A 19,971-nucleotide genomic window follows, 5' to 3' on the forward strand; every position below is an offset into this window, starting at 1 on the left:
AAATCTAGTGCAGCACCAGATCAGGAGGCAGCCCGGGGAAGAGACTGTGCTGCAAGCTTCTTTTCGATTTTTAGGATCCCGCTCTGCTAGAGAAATCAGCCCAAAGACTGGTGCCCTAGGAACCCTATCAGTAACTCCTGCCGCCGGACTCACCAAGGGATAAAAGTCACTAGGGCCCACCCGGTGCTTGACTCATTGGTGTAGGAACTCGGACCCTCAAAGAATCAATTCCCAAGGGAAAAGGGAAAATCAGTCCAACAGGACCATCGCCAGGAGCACCCCAGGACTTGGTCCACACTCCACCAGGAACCTGGGCCTAAAGTCTTCCAGGAGTGGTCCTACTTGTAGCTGCACCACCAGGCCACACATCTGCACCATCTGCTGGAAACAGAGAAATACTGAAGAGCTGAAGGCAGCAGACCTGAAGTCAGTGCTGAGCTTTTTTTTCTCTGTCTCCATCTGCTGGCAAGAGGGGGATATAACCACTTGTCTGGCAATAAGGAAGGGAGTACTGCAGATTGTCCTTCCATACACAGACATGGTCAGAGGCACTAACAGGAATTCAGCTCTGGTAATCTGGCCTCACCAAAAAAATCACAGTCTCTGGTTCAGCTTTTGGTCCTAGGAATTAGGCATGTGCAAAAAGGTAATACCAGAGATGGTGCATGAATGGATTTCCGTGTTGAAGAAAACCCCATCGTTGGTCTTCGCGATGCACCCAGAGAATGCATATGATATTGCTTGCATCAACCATAAACTAAAATATGGCACAAAGTGAACACCAGCTTTCTGGAAGAGAGGATTTATCACATACAGCAGCTGGGTAAAGAGAAATGAACGGTGTTAACATCCATGGAGACTCTACAGCAAAGGTCTCACCACACTGGGACGCTAGCGATTGCTTGCACTGGTCGGTCAATCTGTAAACCAGTGTTTCCCAAGCCCCTCTCCTGGAGGCCCGCCTATCCAATTGGGTTTTCAGGACTGCCACAATGAATATATATGAGATAGATTTGCATACTCTAGGTCTTCATTGTATTTACCTCCATCTCATGCATATTCATTATGGATAGCCTGAAAACCCAAGTGGTTAGGTGGGTCTCCAGGAGAGGGTTGGGAGCCACTGCTGCAAACTATAGCAGTGGCACAGGCACAGTCAGGGCATGCTGCTCAGCGTTCCAGCCTTTGCAGACAGGAACGGCAGCGAGAGCTGGAAATCACCTGCTCCTGCCAGAACATTATTTTAGCTTCTCACTCAGACCAGCAGTCTGAACACATCCTTCTCACTGGAAAAAAAAACCACACCAAACATAACACTTGCATGAATAGAAACAAAGATATACAAGAAAACAGCCCTCTCGCTTTCCATATTTGCTTACAGACACAGTGATAACTGCTGCCAGTAGGCTCTTTAATTTAGGGGAAACTGGGCCATGTTTACATTGCAGGGCTATGCTGTAAAAACTGTTTGTGCTCAAGGTTAATTCAGTGTCTAAACTGCTATAAATGAAATCACCAGAAATGCAGAGGTCATTAATCAAAGGGCATTCAGTGCTATTTAGCCAGATAAGCAGGACTTATATGCGCGCATGTAACCGTACAAGTTCCTTATGCAGCTAAAAAGGCAGCCGCATAAAAAGTCGGAGTGGAGTGGGCGGAATGGGGTGAGGTGGCTGGCCATACAACTTGTGCAGCTAACTGCTGGTATTCAGACTTAGCCACGCAAGTTGTACAGCTAAGCTAGACATGCCATTGAGCAGGTCTAAACTTAGCCGGTTACACTTACACAGCTAAGCGCTCAGTAATACGCATATATTCAGCGACACAGCCGTGAATATACATAATATACATACATAATATACATAATATACATCATAACTTAGCCAGCTAAGTTACTTAACCGGACCATTTTGAATATCAGGCCTGTAACTTTAAGCCATCTATAGAGAAATTAGCTTTCAAACTGTGAAAAGTGTTTATACTGGACACAACCGTACAGTAACAAGTTTCAAAGTTTAAATCTGTGCCAATTCAACCATCTCTCCTGGTGTTTTTAATCTTGGAAACGTTCTGCATGTCTGCAGTGCACGACTATAACCGTTGAGTATTTTTTTAAACACAATATTAAGAGCTGAAAACCCACAGCAATTACAAGAATGCATGTCAAATGCAAAGCCATGATTCACTCAAGCTGCAGGGCAGGACATTCAGCAGACTAAGCGGGACTCACGGATACCTACTGTCATATTTTGTTTCTGTCTTAAAAGAAAACTGCATCCTCTGAGTCACATTTGAAAAGTACGAGCAGCAAGCTCAGTGACAAATGTCTCTGATATATCATCCTTTTTATGTCTTTAAGCTGCTGCAGAGGTAACGGTCAAGCAGATTGGTCCAATAAAAAGGTATCGTCAACAATCTAGTACATTTACTTATTTGGATGGGTTTCACACTTTCCCGCTGGCTGTCTGAGGCAAGGTACATTTGTGACTAGCTTTCCAGAGGGATGGCCCCTTCATCAGGTCAGGACAGACTCGACCACTGGTGTGCACCTGCCTCCAAGCAGAGCATTACTACGTAGGGTTGCCAGCTTTTCTATGGAGCAGGAACGTATAGCTGGGGGTATAGCCACCCCTCCCCCTTTTTTTCCTTTTTTTAAATCGAGCGTAGATTTTTTTCTTAGGCAGATTCTTCCTGCCTGTCTTTGGGGCTCGGTTCGACTCTCCTCTACCTCTGAGACTCCCCAGGAGGACAGCGGGAAGTAGCAGCAAGTGCGGTACAGCTGTGGGAGAGGCAGAGGAGGAGGAGGAGGAGGAGGAGAGTCAACGGAGCCCCGAAAACAGGCAAGTGATTGGAGCGCTGCCAGGCTGCCCCCACTGATTGGCCCCTGGCCTTGCCTGACCGGGTTTTACAGTGCCCGGTTACCCTTGTAACCAACCGGACATTGTACAACAGGCTGCAAAACCGGGCTGTCCGGTCCAAAACCGGGCAGCTGGTCACCCTATCACCATGCGGCATCCATCCAGGGCTCCCTGGAGCAGTCTGCAGAGCGATGGGCTCCCTCCTGTTTCCATCCCTTCCGATTTCACCCTGCGCTTAAACTCAGTTTTGTTTTGTTTTTCCTGTGGATCTGTGCAGAAGCAGTGACACACTCCTTCCTGCCCTTCCACTAGGTCTTGGGATCACACCTTGTGTAAGCGGGAGCAACCCCCTAGAGCAGGAGGTGGGCAAACCCCAGCCCAGGGGCATCCTTCTTCCAGACCTCGGTGTCGTCACGTCCATTGGACCACGGGGGAGAAAATGACATCCGCAGACATGTCGTCTACTCCTCTCCCAACCGTGAGCCACCAATTTGTTTCCCCACCCCCTGCCCTAGACCTTCTTTGCCGGGGTTTGCCCCTTCCCCGTTGTGGTCCCCCTTATGATACAGAGGGCCAAGCTTGTTTAATGTAAAGCAAACAGATGATCTCCTCCTTTTACTTTACAACTCTTAACAGCTTTGAAAACCACCACTGTGGGGCAGTCTGTCATGTACATGGGGAGTTTTTTGGGAGGGGGTGGGGGGAGAGGGACTCTCCTCCTCCTTTCAGATCAGTTGGGACCAGGCCGAGATCCTGGCACCGTGAGCCTTCACACAGCCCAGCAGGCTTTAATCCGTGTTCCCCTATTTTCCTGCAGCCTTTGAGTTTCTCCCCAGTGCTGTGGGAGAAACATTACCTGATGGGCCGTTTCCCTGGGTTCCCACAGTTCTGCAGCCACAAGAGAAGCCGCGTGATCAGCCTGATGCCGCGTGATTTACAATCCTGCTCCTTAGACAACATTCTGGAAGCTTTCCCGCCTCTCAATTCAATCTTCTGAAGAAAGCCACAGGATGCCTGCCTTGAGTCTCAGCTATCTCTCTGCTTCTGCTCCAGCCGCTCCCCTTGTAAGCAGCAGGAGAGGGGTGAAGTTCGAGTGGGCAGATAAAAGCAGTCAGAATGTTTGATCCCCCACAGTTCTCTAAATCAATCCAAAAAGGATTTTCTTTTTAAATTCCTGGATGGAGTGGAATGATGTCCCTTTAGAACAGTGTTTCCCATCAGTGAGCTATGGCAAACTGGAGTGCCTTCAAAACCCGATCAGGAGTGCCATGGAAGAGTCACAGCCTGATGCTCAGAACCAGGCCAGCACCTGAGTTCTCATCTTAGCACCTCGCAGCACGAGATGCCAGTGGTGGCTCTTAAACCTGTAGGAACTCCCTTCTGAGAGGCGCCAGGCCGTAGGGTGGCACCAAGGGGGCAGGGGGATCCCATCCTGCCGAAAGAAGGAAAGGTTCTACAGACGCGAAGGGCACCTATGCCCCCCCCCCCCAACAGCAGAAGAGGAGGAGGTCTGCAGCCACCGGGAGCACCTGTCCCACATGGCAGCAGAGGTAGTGGAGGCCTGCGGCCACCTGGGGAGTCCACCCTGCCCAGAGGCAGAAGAGAAGGTGCCTGCCGAGGGCACCTATCTCTCCCAGCGGCAGAAGAGGAGGAAGCCTATGGGCACCGGGGTCACCTATTCCACCCGATGGCAGAAGTGAAGGAGGCCGGCGACCCGCCGAGTGAGTCCATCTCGTCCAGCGACCGCCGAGTGAGTCCATCCCGTCCAGCGACAGAATAGGAAGAGGCCCGTAGCTGCCGGGGGAGTCCATCCCGTCCAGCGATAGAATAGGAAGAGGCCCGTGGCTGCCGGGGGAGTCCATCCCGTCCAGCGACAGAATAGGAAGAGGCCCGTGGCTGCTGAGTGAGTCCATCCCGTCCAGCGACAGAATAGGAAGAGGCCCGTGGCTGCTGGGGGAGTCCATCCCGTCCAGCGATAGAATAGGAAGAGGCCCGTGGCTGCCGGGGGAGTCCATCCCGTCCAGCGACAGAATAGTAAGAGGCCCGTGGCTGCTGAGTGAGTCCATCCCGTCCAGCGACAGAATAGGAAGAGGCCCGTGGCTGCCGGGGGAGTCCATCCCGTCCAGCGACAGAATAGGAAGAGGCCCGTGGCTGCCGGGGAAGTCCATCCCGTCTAGCGACAGTATAGGAAGAGGCCCGTGGCTGCCGGGGGAGTCCATCCCATCCAGCGACAGAATAGGAAGAGGCCCGTGGCTGCCGGGGGAGTCCATCCCGTCCAGCGATAGAATAGGAAGAGGGCCGTGGCTGCTGGGGGAGTCCATCCCGTCCAGCGATAGAATAGGAAGAGGCCCGTGGCTGCCGGGGGAGTCCATCCCGTCCAGCGACAGAATAGGAAGAGGCCCGTGGCTGCCGGGGAAGTCCATCCCGTCTAGCGACAGAATAGGAAGAGGCCCGTGGCTGCCGGGGGAGTCCATCCCATCCAGTGACAGAATAGGAAGAGGCCCGTGGCTGCCGGGGGAGTCCATCCCGTCCAGCGACAGAATAGGAAGAGGCCCGTGGCTGCCGGGGGAGTCCATCCTGTCCCGTGGCAGAGGTGAAGGAGACCCGCAACATAACTGAAGGAGAGGGACTGGAGCTGGAGCCAGATCCTGTGCATTTGTGTTTGTGTGGAGGAGAGGGAGTGGAGCCAGTGTGTACGTATGAAGGAGAGGGAGTTGAGCCGGCACCTTGTGTGTGTGATTGGAGGAAAGGGGGTGGAGCCATCATGTGTGTGTGTGTGTGTGTGTGTGTAAAGGAGGGGGATTGGAGCCAGCATGTGTGTGTGTGTATGGAGGAGAGGGAATGGAGCGTGTGTGTGTGGAAGAGAGGGAGAGAGCCAGTGTGCGTGGGCCCAAGAGCCAGTGTATGTGTCAGCCTGAGAGAGAGGGAGCCAGCCAGCTTTTGTGTGTCTGTAAGCATGTGTGAGTTTTGAAAGTGTGTTTATGTGTGTCAGTATGAGGATGAATGTGTGTGTATATATGAGGTAGGTTAAAGTGTGTGCACCTCCCGTCCCCTCCCACCACTCCATAACAATCTCAGGTTGACTGGAAGTGAAAAGTTCCCAGATATGGAGAGAGAGTGCTTTTTTTTTTTTTTTTTAATTCTTATTGATTTTAATTAATAGAATGTTATTTGATGTGTATGCAGTTTTGAAATATTGTATTGGTGTTTGGGAAATTTAAAAAATTCGGAGTTTTTAATTATTGGATGTTATTATGTTCAACTGGTGTACTGAAATATTGATTGTTTTTATCAGTATGGTTTCACTATTATGATTGATGCTTTATATTTTTTTATTGTATTGTTTGTTTTTCTGAGGAAGGATGATGCTTTAGTTTTTCCATATGTGCCCTACATATTAAGTCTCACTTGTTGAGGTTTCCAGTTCAGTTTATATCTGTACTTTTCTATTTATACTTTATGATCACTTTATTCTATATTTGGTGAGGGTTTGTCTGTGTTCTGCATTTGTGATTGAGGTTAAGTATTCTGCTAATGTGTCATTTCAATGTAGGGATCTGTAGAAGTTTGCCTTGTTCTGTTTTCCTTGTAGCAGGTATATTCGTGTTTTAGGGCCTGGTGTAATGTTTGCATGGTCACCTTTTCCTAGGGTGGTATTATGTATTTGGTGAGGGTCGATCTGTGTTCTGCATGTATAATTGAGGCCAAGTATTCTGCTAATGTGTCATTTCTATGTAGGATCTGTAGAAGCTTGGTTTGTTCTATTTTTCTAATGGGAGGTATATTGGTGTTTTAGGGCCTGGTGTAATGTTTGCAGCATCACCTTTTCATAGGGTAGCAACTGTCTGAGTGCTGGCAGTTAGTGCTGTTTTGGAATGGGAGGTTTATTATATTGTAATTGTAATTTAGTTTGCTCATGGCTTTCTAAGGACCAAGCCCACACCCAACATGTGTTACAATAGTTTTAATATGAATCAATCTATTAATCACATAACCCCATCTATTTAATGAATAAAGGACTATGGCAAGATATCATATAGAACAGCCAGATTGCCAAAAGTACCAACTGAACACACTAGTCACAGACGCTTGCTGTATGAAAGACCGTCATAGTAGGCTTCATCGTACAGTAATAACTTATGACTCAGCCTTATTTTTAATCATAGGTCCGATAAATATCTATTTTTCAATATTTTTTCAAATTGTATGCTGTGTGAAAATTCAACTTAACTTGAGTATGAATGCTGTCTTTATTCAACATCTATGAAGCCTTGCATTCTCAACACGCCGGCGTCTTTCACACAGCGTCTGTGTGTTCAGTTGGTACTTTTGACAATAGTTTTAATACCATGTGTGTTCCAAGGGTCTTTTGGGCTTTTATACAGGCTTTTCTGGTTGACACCACGGCAGTGTAAATATAATATGCATGCTGTTGTGATATTTTTATTTCAAAAGACTGCACTTTGTGAGAGCCCTTTTTCATGTAAAATCTTTTATTCTAAATGCATAATTTGAAATTGTGCGTGGAGAGGGCCATGGTGGGGGGAAGGCTGGGCATAAAGCTGTAAGATTCACTTAGGGTGCCTATTACCCTTGCACTGGCCCTGCACGGCAGCACCCTGTGTTGATGTGCTGGCTGGGTTCCCACCCTTCCCCAATGAAAAAAGATCCCACACGGTTGTGCCATGTGGGGGAGAAAGGGGGAGGGGCACAGGGGAGACAACACAAATGCACTGGCTCCTCCGGCACCAGAGAGCCTCTGCTGGAGGGTGGTAATTAATGGGCAGCACCCACAATGCACACGGCACCTTCTCCTTTTCCCTTTCCTGAGACTCCTTCCAGCCTCTGTCCTATCCCCAAGCTGAGCGAGACGGGGAGAGTGCGCACAGGGCACTGGATGGGATTTACTCTGACTGTGGGAGCAGCAGCCGCCAAGGTAACAGAGTCGACTGCCCACACCAGACCAACTTCTCCCTTATGAGAATTTATAAGTCAGTGTTATACAAACTTATACAAAGGTTCTTGCACCTGCAAATAAGATGAAGCAGGCACCAGCTACAAAGATTTGGATATGTTTTTGGAAGTCTGCAACTGCTGGCAGAGAGGGCATTCATTTCAATGCACAGAAGCCTTGATGACTGCACTACTGCTGACAAGTTTCAAACTTCTCTGCTACCGTGTGCCCAATATGGGGCAGATTTTAAAACCTGCGCGCGGGCGCAGATTTGTTTGCGCAATCCAGCGCGAGTAAATCTACGCCCGATTTTATAACATGCGCGCGCAGCCGCACGCATGTTATAAAATCCAGGGTCGGCGCGCGCGAGGGGGTGCACAATTGTGCAACTTGTGTGCGCTGAGCCGCGCAGCCTGCTTCCGTTCCCTCCGAGGCCACTCCAAAATCAGAGCGGCCTCGGAGGGAACTTTCCTTCCGCCCCCCCGCACCTTCCTCTCCCTTCCCCTACCTAACCCGCCCCCCAGCCCTACCTAGAACCCTCCCTTTACCTTTGTTGAAGAAGCTACGTGCGCCGGCCAACGGCCGGCCGCTGTGCCTGGAGGCTCAGGCCATGCCCCGCCCCCAGACCGCCCACGCCCCGCCCCTTTTTGCAAGCCCCGGGACATACGTGCGTCCCGGGGCTTGCGCGCACCGCCGAGCCTATGCAAAATAGGTTCGGCGCACGCAGGGTTTTTTTTTAAGGGTTACGCGTGTAACCCTTTTAAAATCCGCCCCTATATGTGCACATATTTTTCTGTGCCTTTAACAGCATGAGAAACTGCTGATAGCGAGGGCAGTTTTAGCATACATAAGCTCGTATATTTGCAAAGACTAGGACTTTCTCAAGAAAATATAAAAAGGATCATTGTACTATTTTAATTCAAAACAAAAGTGACATTTCACAAGCAGGCTTGTAACTTATATACTGTTGATTGTTGTACTTCATAAATTTTGTATTTGTATATAGTTTAAATATTGTTTAAAAACGTTATTACATCAGGTCTCAAAGTAGAAGGAGCTTCTGAAATCATTCGAAGTTGATTTATTCCCTGTACTCCATCGGCTCCCCCTCTTAACCCCGTACCTTGAGCAAAAGTTATAATGGCTGTAATAACGTTGGAGGGAATTTGGAGTATATAAAATGGAATTGAAATATCGACGAAATTACTTGCTAAGACAACTGTGGAAATTCAAAATCAGACTCTGATTAATAATAATTTAATATATAAATATATAAATAAAACGGAAGTATTGGAAAAGAGAATCTCCTCAGTGGAGGTTAAACATGAAAAATTAATTCTCTCTGAGAATTTAACATTTAGAAGATTAGAAGCTGTTGAAAATGCCCTATGGGCTCATAATTTATGTATACTTAATTTTCCAGTAATTAAATCAATTGCGCCATTGGAACTTTTCAAACTCTATATGATGAAAAACTTAAAAATTCCGGATACAGCTTTACCGGTTATTGTTAAAGCATTTTATTTACAACAAGCTTCTCAACAAGAACAACAAAGTCTGGATTTGAATCTCACTGATATATTGGAAATGTCTTCTGAACATCAGATAATACAGAGGAAACCTCTTCTAGTTTCATTCGCATTTTTATCAGAGCGAAATCATTTTATGAGACTTTTTCAGAAATCGTCAAGTTCCCTTTTATGGGTTTCCTATTTGGATTTTTCCAGATGTGATGAAGTCCACCCAGACACGCAGGAAAGAGTTTCTTTTGATGCGGCCAGTAGCCCTTAGAATAGGGGCTAGATTCACTCTGAAATATCCCTGCAAGGCTTGCATCAGGTATCAGAACGTGAATTATATATTTCTTGAACCTGATCAAATGAAAACATTCCTAGCTGAGAAAACCCCTATGGAAACTTCATCAGAAATGGTGTGAAAGGAAAAATGATGCAGACACCACGACGAACCAAGTATACTTCTGGAATTATTTTCTTTATTTTATTATTGCTCCTACCGCCTCCTAATTGCTAATTTGAATTTTCTTATAATTTAAATGTCGATAATCTATATTTATTTATTAACTTTTATTTACCGACATTCGTGAAGCACATCATGCCGGTTTACAGTGAACTTAAAGGAGGAAAATTACAAAAAACAATAAAACAATAAAAACAATAATACAGTAAGACAGGGTGGGGGGAAAAGAAGGAGGGGGGGAGTGGGAGAGGGAGGGGATCGGAGAGGAAGTAAAGATTGAGAAAAAAAATATGTTGAAATATGGATAATTCTGATTGTTATTGTTTTCTTTTTGACATTGATTTTTCTGAAAGGTGTTTTCCTGGTAAATAAGTTTTGAAAAACTTGAAAATAAAGAATTAAAAAAAAAAAATTGTTTAAAAACAAGCATAAACGTTTTTTTTAAATGTAAAACCAGACATTTTTACATAGTCAGAAGTGTGAATCTTTATGAGAAACTATACAAAAGTTTGCCACTATCTGCCACATAATTTTGAAAAATCTGAAACAGGAAACCAGCGGCTCTGATTTTAGGCCTGCCTAGAGCTTAATTACCTCAGGTTTCACTAAGGAATGAAGATGTATTTAATTGCTCAAGTTTTTGGGTAGTCACATTTCAGTGCTAAGACCCTCTTACTATATGTTGAGAGAATGGATAGGTGGGAGAGGGTAAAGACTGGCTTTCATTATAAACCGCAGATTGCTCTGGCTAGGTAGGTAAAGGGTCAATTTGAGTATAGGTCTTTGGATCTGCAGGCAAATCATATCGGGGGAGGGGGTAAATGGGTTTAGATTATGGCGGGGAGAGAAGAGGTAGAGGGTAATGTTTAGGGAATGAGAAACTGTTTTGGATTTATATTTTGTTAAGATTAGATGTATTATTTATTGGGATTGTTGTGAAGTAGGGGCTGGTTATCTTTGTACTATTGGGCTAAGGGAAGGATGGGGAAAGGGTTTAATGCTGCTTTAGAATAATCATTAACCTAAGATTTGCTGTAACCCACCTTGGGCTCTTATTGTGAAAAGCGGGCAATCAAATATAAATAATAAAAATTAACTGCGTGGGGATACTCTCCCCATGTTTTAACAGAATTCCCTCTCCACTGTTTCTAGTCAGGTCATTGGGGCAATGGTTCTGAGGCTGGAAGTCATGTGCCAGGCCTCCTATCATGGGCTCTAAATCCATGCACCAGGTGATGCTTTTCCCAATGACTGCCTCCCCATTCCCCCAAGAGGCTGCAAACTGTCTCCACAGCATCCCTAGCATTTGACCACCCAGGATAGTGAAGAAGCGATCCAGGAATTGAACCAAGGACCCTCTGCATGGCCACTGACCTACCAGGATGGCCCTGTAATTTACTTATATATTCAGTCATCATCTATAAAGGTGACCAAGCAAAAAGATGCCTCAGGTACAAACTTAGGGCCTCATTTTCCAATATCGCAGTGGTAATGCATGAGGGGGCGTGTCCCATGCAAATAAGGCATTTTTCATGCAGCGGGGAAACATCGCACCACACGATGTTTTCGCCATTTGCGGAAATGGATTTGCAAATCGTGAAAACATCATGCACTGCGATACAACAACCAATGAATCTTCGCAGTACACGAAAGTGTCCAAACAGCCTATTTCCAGAGAGAGAGAGAGAGAGAGAGAGAGAGAGAGAGAGAGAGAGAGAGAGAGAGAGAGAGAGAGAGAGAGAGAGAGAGAGAGAGAGAGAGAGAGAGAGAGAGAGAGACTTGCTATAGTGCCTATGCCCTAGACAGGTATTTGTATCCCTATGGGAGGGCCACCTAGTAACTCGAGGTGGGGATTAGGTATGAGCGTAGGGGGTTGGGGGCCACTTTCACATTCAACATGAGACGTACGGAAAGAACAGTGGTCTCTAGTGAAGATTTGCTGGCCGTCGGAGTGAGGAAACTCACTCCAAGAAGAGATTTGGGCAACGTTCTCTCCACCTAGCTTATTGTTGCCCAGGTAGAGTGTCCATCAAGCTAGGTGGAGAGAACATTGCCCAAATCTCTTCTTGGAGTGAGTTTCCTCACTCCGACGGCCAGCAAATCTTCACTAGAGACCACTGTTCTTTCCGTACGCCTCATGTTGAATGTGAAAGTGGCCCCCAACCCCCTACGCTCATACCTAATCCCCACCTCGAGTTACTAGGTGGCCCTCCCATAGGGATACAAATACCTGTCTAGGGCATAGGCACTATAGCAAGTATCTCTCTCTCTCTCTCCCTCCCTCCCTCCCTCCCTTTACTGGCCCATAACGCGAATGAAAGTGTTGTAGCTGTGTTAACACTGCGGCTGTTTCACGGCACACGATAACTGTTTCCTGTTTTACATAAACTCCACCCCCTGAATATAAAATTACAAATTTGCATTCACGTTAACGGCTGTTAGCACAATTTGCGAATTTATCTCCCGCGATAACACCTTGGAAAATGACCCCCTTAGATTGAATGTAATCCACTTTGAAGCACTGAAAAAAGTGTGAAAAGTGGAATATAAATCTAAATAAATAAATAATAGCAATATAATAAGATTGAACTGTAGAAATAACTAAGGTTATTGGAATGCTAAAGTAGTTCAAAGGTCAACATGAAATTTTTCTTCTGCCTGTTGGGTTCAATTTACAAGAAATTATATGCTCTACAAGAATTTAATATTATTAACATAACTAAGAAAAGAATATTAAGCAGTTAGAAGATGTTAAGCAAATAAACAAACTAATCCATTGGTGTGCAGGTTTAGAGAAGGTGACATATATAACTTGTACATCTTACCATGAGCAGGCTCTGTGTGTACTTTACTCTGTACTGACTGGTATTCCACATTTCTCCATAAAAAATCTTTTTACTGACTGTCAGTGTTCAGTGCTTATTCCAGTAGTGGGAAGTACCCACAACACATCCTTACCTCATTCTTCACTGAACTGAAGGAGCAGAGCTCTTCAATTCTAATCACAAATATATTAAGTTAATCTAAACAGGGCCACTATTCATTTGGAGGAGAGGGCACCAGCCAAAGAGTAGGTGGGCCAGCCTGTGCCAGAAGCCATGAATGCAGTATGCCATAGTGCCTCAATGACAATCACTCAACTTTGCCAAAAGGTAGCCCCAGGCAATGACCCTGCTTGCTCTCACCCCATCCCTCCCTCTCCACAAAACCAGCTCAGGTTAAAAAAAAAAAATGCATAATGTACCACGTGTTTGTTTTATTTCTATGTATCTAAGCGGACTACTACAGTAAGCACACTACTTTATTTACACAATTGTAAATATTGTTATCCATGCATTCAAAATCTAATGTGTAAAACACATGGCACTTGCCTCAAAATTAAATATTTTCTCTGCAGAGAGGCATACTGTGCGATTGTCTGATTTGGGATTTCCAGCTGCAAAGAAACATTCTTCGTGGCATGAAAGAGATCCAACTTAGACCGTCTTACATAGTAAAGAGCTAAACCACAACCACAGCAGGGAGGGGGTATAGTATGACCTTCTGAAGGGAGGTGCAGCTCATTACAGAACACACCCTTGTATTTCCAACTCCCAGCCTTGAAGGTGAAAGATGAATGAAGCCTGCCAAGGGCAGAAGCTCTGGAAAACTTTAATAACATAACACCACTGATTAGGAGAGGCTGCTAAACTTGTATTATTATTTATTTTCAGTCCCAAATCAAAATCAGCCGTCGCCACCGATTCTTGTTCTTTCGGGAGTTTTAATCGTGCAGCACGAACCTTGCACTCAGTGCTTCGCAGGATTTGTTTTGGTTTTGGGCTCTGCTCTGGTCCCTTGCGTTAGTTTTCTGTGTGTATACGGGGGGCGGGACATTACTTAGGATTCAGTAACCCTACAGATCTTGGCTAGGCCGGAGTTAAAGCTGCCAACTGTGCGGACAATAATGGCAGATCCCAAGACAGCTGGCTGCAACCCCATCGATCAGTCTCGAGAAAATGTACGGGATGCCGGATACACATTACCACCGATTTACGGATCTTGAATCAGGGGCCGGCCGGATCACAATGGGATGAACCGGGACTCGGCTGATACAGTTCATGCAACTCCCGATGGGGGAACAAAACTTCGGGGCGAGGCTTTGACAGTCCAAGTTCCTGGCTACACCTACGGCCGCTGCTCGCACGCCCGCCCACCCCGGGATCCACTCCCAGTGTCTCCCTCCCCCCCTCACAAAAAAAGCCCCAGCCTTCGCGCCCGTGCACTGCTTGCTCTGACCTGGCATGATGAGTGGCCGGTCAGTCCCGGACCAGAACACTTCCTCGTCTCACTAGGCCACCGAGACACGCCCCCAGGACAGCGGGGCGGAGCTACACCACAGCACCGCCCACATGTTGACGTCATTCCCGAGCCTGCGAGACGCCGAAGTCGGTCTGGCGCCGAATGCATCAGTGACCGCAGGACCAGGTGTACTTGATGCCGGCTGCCTTTTTCCCTCGGCTCTCGGAATTTAATATTTTCAGGGCAGTTACAAACGCAACAGGGTAGCGGCTTCGTTCCCTCCCCCTATTAGAAGAAAAGTTAAACGAGGTACGCTGCTGGATTTATTTTATCCAGATACCGGGGATGTGCAAGGGCTGTGCCTTACTTTACTCTATTCCCATGTTTAAGAAGAGTGCTGCTACTTAGCAAAAATAATCATTTCCAGAAGTAAATTTCCACGGGGTAAGAGTGGAATAGCCTTTGAGTCAATCCGCATCCCATTTCTGCCTCGTGCAGGTTATTTGAGTAGTTACACAGCTCAGGAATTTTCATAACTTCGGGCCTGTATAATTAATCTGCATTCTGTGTGCAGATTTCACAAACGTTATCTGCGGGAAACATTATTGTAACAAGTGTCTTCTCCTCTGCAGTGCTAGTTTTTCACGCTCCGGCTCACTAATGATGTGCTGCTTCAAAAGCAAGAAATTCGTAGCAATACATATGCCAACATAATCTAGGATGATTTTCACTATGCAGTCCCTCGAGTATTGGAACAGGCCAAGATGAAGCTCATTATAATTCAAAAAGGCTCATCTTATCTGCTGATATAATTCAGCATTTTTTAAAATTTAAAATTGCTTATTTACTGCCTTAGTATCCATGGCAACAGGTTTGCTTAAGTATCTGAGTGGCCCTCTAATGATGGCTGATAAACATGTTAACAGTAAGCAAAACAAAAAAAAAGCATAGCGCAGGTTCTACCTAAAAAAATTACACACACACACCAACTTTTTACATATTGTGACTGCAATGGAGCTGTAGACAGGCAATTTGTCACTTATGGCCAAGTAAAAAAGAATGCAACACACCCTGTATACAATATCACAAGCTAGGAGAGACTGTTAAATGTCCTTTTTTTGTGGGGGCAGTTATTTAAAACATTAATAAGGTCATTCATCAAAATGTGTTAATGCACACGATAATGCGTTAATGCCATAACACATGCGATAACGCTAGCGCACAGCACAAATGCAAATTTTTGGAAAGTGCATTCAAGGAGGAGTTTGACGGGATTTATGAAAATGAGGGGCAATATTGCACTGTGTGATAGCATAACGCATACTATTGCATGGTTTTAACACTGGAAATAACTACACTTTTTTTTTACTGGCATTAGGCTGTGTGATATGCCACAAATGGCTGTAACGCAATTACGATAAATTTTTAGAATTGCATTTTGGCTATTTCTGGGCTTGGGAAGGGAGAAGGGGAGAGGGGAGGAGTGGAGTAGAGAGAGAACCTCTGGAGAGGTTCTCACAGTGTGCAACTATTTATATCTCAATAGGACGACCATGTAATAGCTCGAGGTGAGATGGTGGTGGTGGTTTAGGGTTTAAGGGCCAGTTTCTCATGTAGAGTGAGCCGTATGAACAGCACAGTTCACCTCAGTGAAGATTTGACATTTGGAGTGAGGAAAGACTCAAAAAGATGACATTTTCTACAATATTATCTCGCCCTAGCTTGATGGTACCCTGTTATAGGTATTCTGTGACCCTTAGTCTACCTTGTTAAACAGTAGGGATTGAGTTCTAACAGAACAACTATTTTACAATTTTCTAACTAATTTTTTTTTCTTTTTAATTTTTTTTATGGCATGGGATCAGTATTTATCCCAATTCAGAGGACACTGCCAGGCCTGATTACATTTCCAATTCATTATCTTCCTACCTAGTCTGAAACAGGAAACTCGCCAACCACTCATCTCTCTGCAAATGCCATACTTGGGAACTTTTGAGTTGTGGTTACTCTGAGATTTGGTGTGGATTGGGGAAGTACGTGCATGAAATTTCTCTCTTTGAAACCCCCGCATGCTCTCTCACACACATTCTCTATCCTCCCGCCTGCAGGGATGACGCCAGCCCTCTCCCCTCTATCCCCAAGCCCGACCCCACTATTCACTCCTTCCCTAGCTACAGCACACAAGGCATCTACGAGACATCTTGCTCGGCAGAGAATGGCCCTTTGCTTCCTGCTCCAGCCACAGCCTTCGGGGGGGGGGGGGGGGGGGGGGGGGGAAGCCGGGTGAGTCAGAGGCAGGATCAAACAGCAAAATAAGAAATAAGAACATGCCATACTGGGTCAGACCAAGGGTCCATCAAGCCCAGCATCCTGCCTCCAACAATGGCCAACCTAGGCCATAAGAATCTGGCAAGTACCCAAAAACTAAGTCTATTCCAGTTTTTGGGTACTTGCCAGATTAGCAGTGGCTATTTTCTAAGTCAACTTAATTAATAGCAGGTAATGGACTTCTCCAAGAACTTATCCAATCCTTTTTTAAACACAGCTATACTAACTGCACTAACCACATCCCCTGGCAACAAATTCCAGAGCTTAACTGTGCATCGAGTGAAAAAGAATTTTCTCAGATTAGTTTAATGTACTATTTGATAACTTCATGGAGTGCCCCCTAGACCTTCTATTAACTGAAAGTATAAATAACCGATTCACGTTTACCCATTCTAGGCCTCTCATGATCTTAAAGACCTCTATCATATCCCCCCCCCCTCAGCCATCTCTTCTCCAAGCTGAACAGCACTAACCTCTTTAACCTTTCCTGGGTTTTTTTTTTTTGTTTGTTTTTTACAGATATCCGTAGTGCAAAACTTACTAAACTGTGCTGAGTACTCGGATGATAGCGGGTACCGATCGGGGGAACTCCTGTGTCTCCTTGCCTCCATTTTATGGCTTCTAAAACCCAGCACTGGGAACGTGACAAGACAAAACCAGCAGGCTCTAAAATGGCGGCGTTTTTAATTCCCTCTCCATCCCCGATTGCGATGGATAACGGCAGACCCGATGTAGCCGCAGCAGTGGTAGCTGCCCCCGCATCAAAATTTGAAAAAGTATATGGGAAATTTGGCGAGGTTTTTGCGCTCCTGGCCGACACGGGCAAGCAGCTCCAGGAAGTGCAAGCAAGGGTCTCAGACACAGAGGACCGTGTACAAGTGTTGGAAGCAGAGGTGGCCACGTTAAAGGCCGACCGGGACTCACATTTACAAAAAACATCGATGACTTGGAGAACAGGTCCTGCCGAGACAATCTACGCTTTATCGGAATCCCAGAGAAAGTTGGGGACTCCGCCTTGCTTGAAATGTTAGAAGACTGGCTGCCACGTGTGCTGCAATTAGGCCTGAAACACAGCAAGCTCCGGATTGCGAGAGCGCACTGCCTGGGACCCCAGACACCTCAAAGATCATGTCCGCGCCCAGTAATTACAAAATTGTTGAACTCTGCTTATAAGATGGAAATTTTGCAAATGTATCGTAAGCAGCGCACTTTGGAATACGTGGGAGCAAACATTTTGATCTTCCAAGATTACTCGGCGGCAGAGGCTGCAAAGCGTAAGGCCTCCGTACCAATATGCTCCAAACTAATTGAAAAGCGAATTCCCTTTACACTGCAATTCCCGGCGAAACTATGGATTACTTTCAACAACACGGCATCTGTATATGTCACCGTAGAGGCTGCAGCAGCTTTCTTAACTTCGCCAAACGTCGTGACGTCACGTCTTCAGCGGCCAATTGCACGATTTTCCCGTGCAGGCGGCCATCTTTACTTTGCCACCTACCTGCCTGCTCGATCGAACATGCTGCCGCTGCTGGCTCCCCGGATCTCGCTGCCACCCCCCCCGGACCCCGCTGCCGCTGCCCCCCCCCAGACCCCGCTGCCCCCCCCCGGACCCCGCTGCCGCTACCCCCCCGGACCCCGCTGCTGCCTACCCGCCGCTCCCGGATCCTGCTGCCGCCCCCCCGCTGCCGACCCGCCCGTGCGATTTTGGCGCTCATCCAGGCAGGGGAGGGAGGGAGGAAGGGAGAAGGGACTACCGGATGCCGCTGATGGCTGCCCGCCGCCCACCGGCCGCCTGGACCCACGGCCCTCCGACAGGTATTTAAAATTGTTTTATTTTTTTATATAACACACAGGTTTTTTGTTTTTTACACTTTTTACACTTACCATAGCAGGCCCGAGCCTTGCTACTTTTTCGTTTGTTTTTTTTTGCCCTGGTCCCGTCCGGTCTCCTGCAGCCCCGTCCGGTCCGGACGGGGCTGCAGGAGACCGGACGGGACCAGGGCGGGTAAGCAATGTTTTTACCCTACACTACACTACACTAACTCCTACTAGGGAGAGGCGGTAAACTAGCAGGTTAAGGCCGCGGCAGAACAGCGGGTTACGGAGGAGATAATATCAGCGCCCGTTACAGTATCGCAGGGGAATAACTAATTCCTTCATTATACAGCTTTTCCGTTCATTTACATGCCGGGTGCGGAAAGGGTTATGCGTCTGTTTTCAGAAGCGATACGGACGCGTGAAACTGGAGACTGTATCGCCGAATTGCCTTGCGCGCCCGAATTGTGCGCTACGAGCACGTTACAGACGGGCAATCCTCGAGCGGACGATACTGGATCGACCTGTTTGTTACCAGTCAAGAGACCTGGATGAAGCGACAACCCGCTATGTCCCCACCATGGCAAGTGAAACCTACAAGGCTCAAGCTCTAAGTGGAACGCTTCTTTAGAATTGAATTTGTATGAGACTGATTGCACTCATGAAACTGGAAAATGGGCTTGGCCCCAAGTTTTTTCTTCTCCATGTTCTATTTTGGTTTTTATTAAACCTGGACGCTTTACAGTGACCAACACTTTTCATAGTTCCATAATGTTGATTTAATCGGCCATGGACTATAGCTTGCTGCTAGTTACATGTTGCTTTTTTTGCAATAAGTGTTATCCTTTTTTTTTTTCTCTTTCTCTTTATCCTTCCCCCCCCCAACAACTGTGGGAGGTGGGGGGTCTACACGCTGTCAACAGACCTCAAAACCCCCTCTTGTGGGGGGGGGGGGGCATAAGATGGTCGAGGGTAAAAGCGAATGGTACATAGGGTGGGATGCATTTGGTTGCTTAAGATGGGATTGGCAGAGAGGTCTGGGTTTTTTGTCCAAAGGCGGGCTCCTATGCTACTCTATAATATTCTTGTATAGACAACAGAGGTCTGGGCTTAGGCTGGGAAGCCCAAGTCTAATTATGTGTGAAACGGCTTTGGGACCCTTAGTTATAGCTTGGCAGTAATTAATGGTCCACAACGGTCATTACTTCAACTAATTATTACTTGGAATATTGCAAGTATGGATTCGGTGTACAAGAGGTATAAAACTTTGCAAACCTTACACAGGCAGAAGGTTCATATAGTGATGTTACAAGAAACATACTTAGACGAGCGGGAGCATCAGCAGCTCCGGCAGGGTTGGGTTTATTCCTTGCAAGCCCCTTCTCAAAAGGCTGGAGTAACCATACTAATTGGGAAACGCATGGCCTTCCAACTCCACCAGTTGATTACAGACCCAGCAGGTAGATAGTTATTGGTACGTTATTCAATCAGTGGGTCACCTTGTGCAATGTATATGGGTCTAATCAATATCAACATGTTTATATTACAACATTGGTTAAGTTGTTAGTTGATAAAGCCCGAGGCAACATCCTTTTGAGGGGGGGGGGGGACTTTAATAGTATGCATGATCCTGCTCTCGATAGGTCATCTGGATTGTGTATGCCAGGGGATCAGTTGAATAATGGTGTCTCATATATCTGCAGTGCATTAGCTTTGATTGCTGTATGGTGCACCCTGCATCCCAGGGACCGGGAA

The 19,971-nt window shown here is 46.5% G+C and overlaps 1 protein-coding gene across 3 annotated transcripts in view; it reads right to left on the reverse strand.

Annotated features, from left to right (window-relative positions):
- CARD19 (caspase recruitment domain family member 19) overlaps window positions 1-19,971 on the reverse strand; it is a 61,031-nt gene that overhangs the window by 26,083 nt on the left and 14,977 nt on the right. Inside the window, exon 1 of one of the 3 annotated variants that reach the window (XM_029600864.1) lies at window positions 14,068-14,147. The exons of the other annotated variants lie outside the window; for them this stretch is intronic. Coding sequence (XP_029456724.1) covers window positions 14,068-14,074 — 7 coding nt within the window. The 5' untranslated portion in view covers window positions 14,075-14,147. Of the gene's footprint in view, window positions 1-14,067; window positions 14,148-19,971 lie in introns of those variants that run through there. 3 annotated transcript variants of the gene reach the window in all.

This window comes from Rhinatrema bivittatum, chromosome 4 (genome assembly GCF_901001135.1).
Source record: "Rhinatrema bivittatum chromosome 4, aRhiBiv1.1, whole genome shotgun sequence".
Taxonomy (NCBI): domain Eukaryota; kingdom Metazoa; phylum Chordata; class Amphibia; order Gymnophiona; family Rhinatrematidae; genus Rhinatrema; species Rhinatrema bivittatum.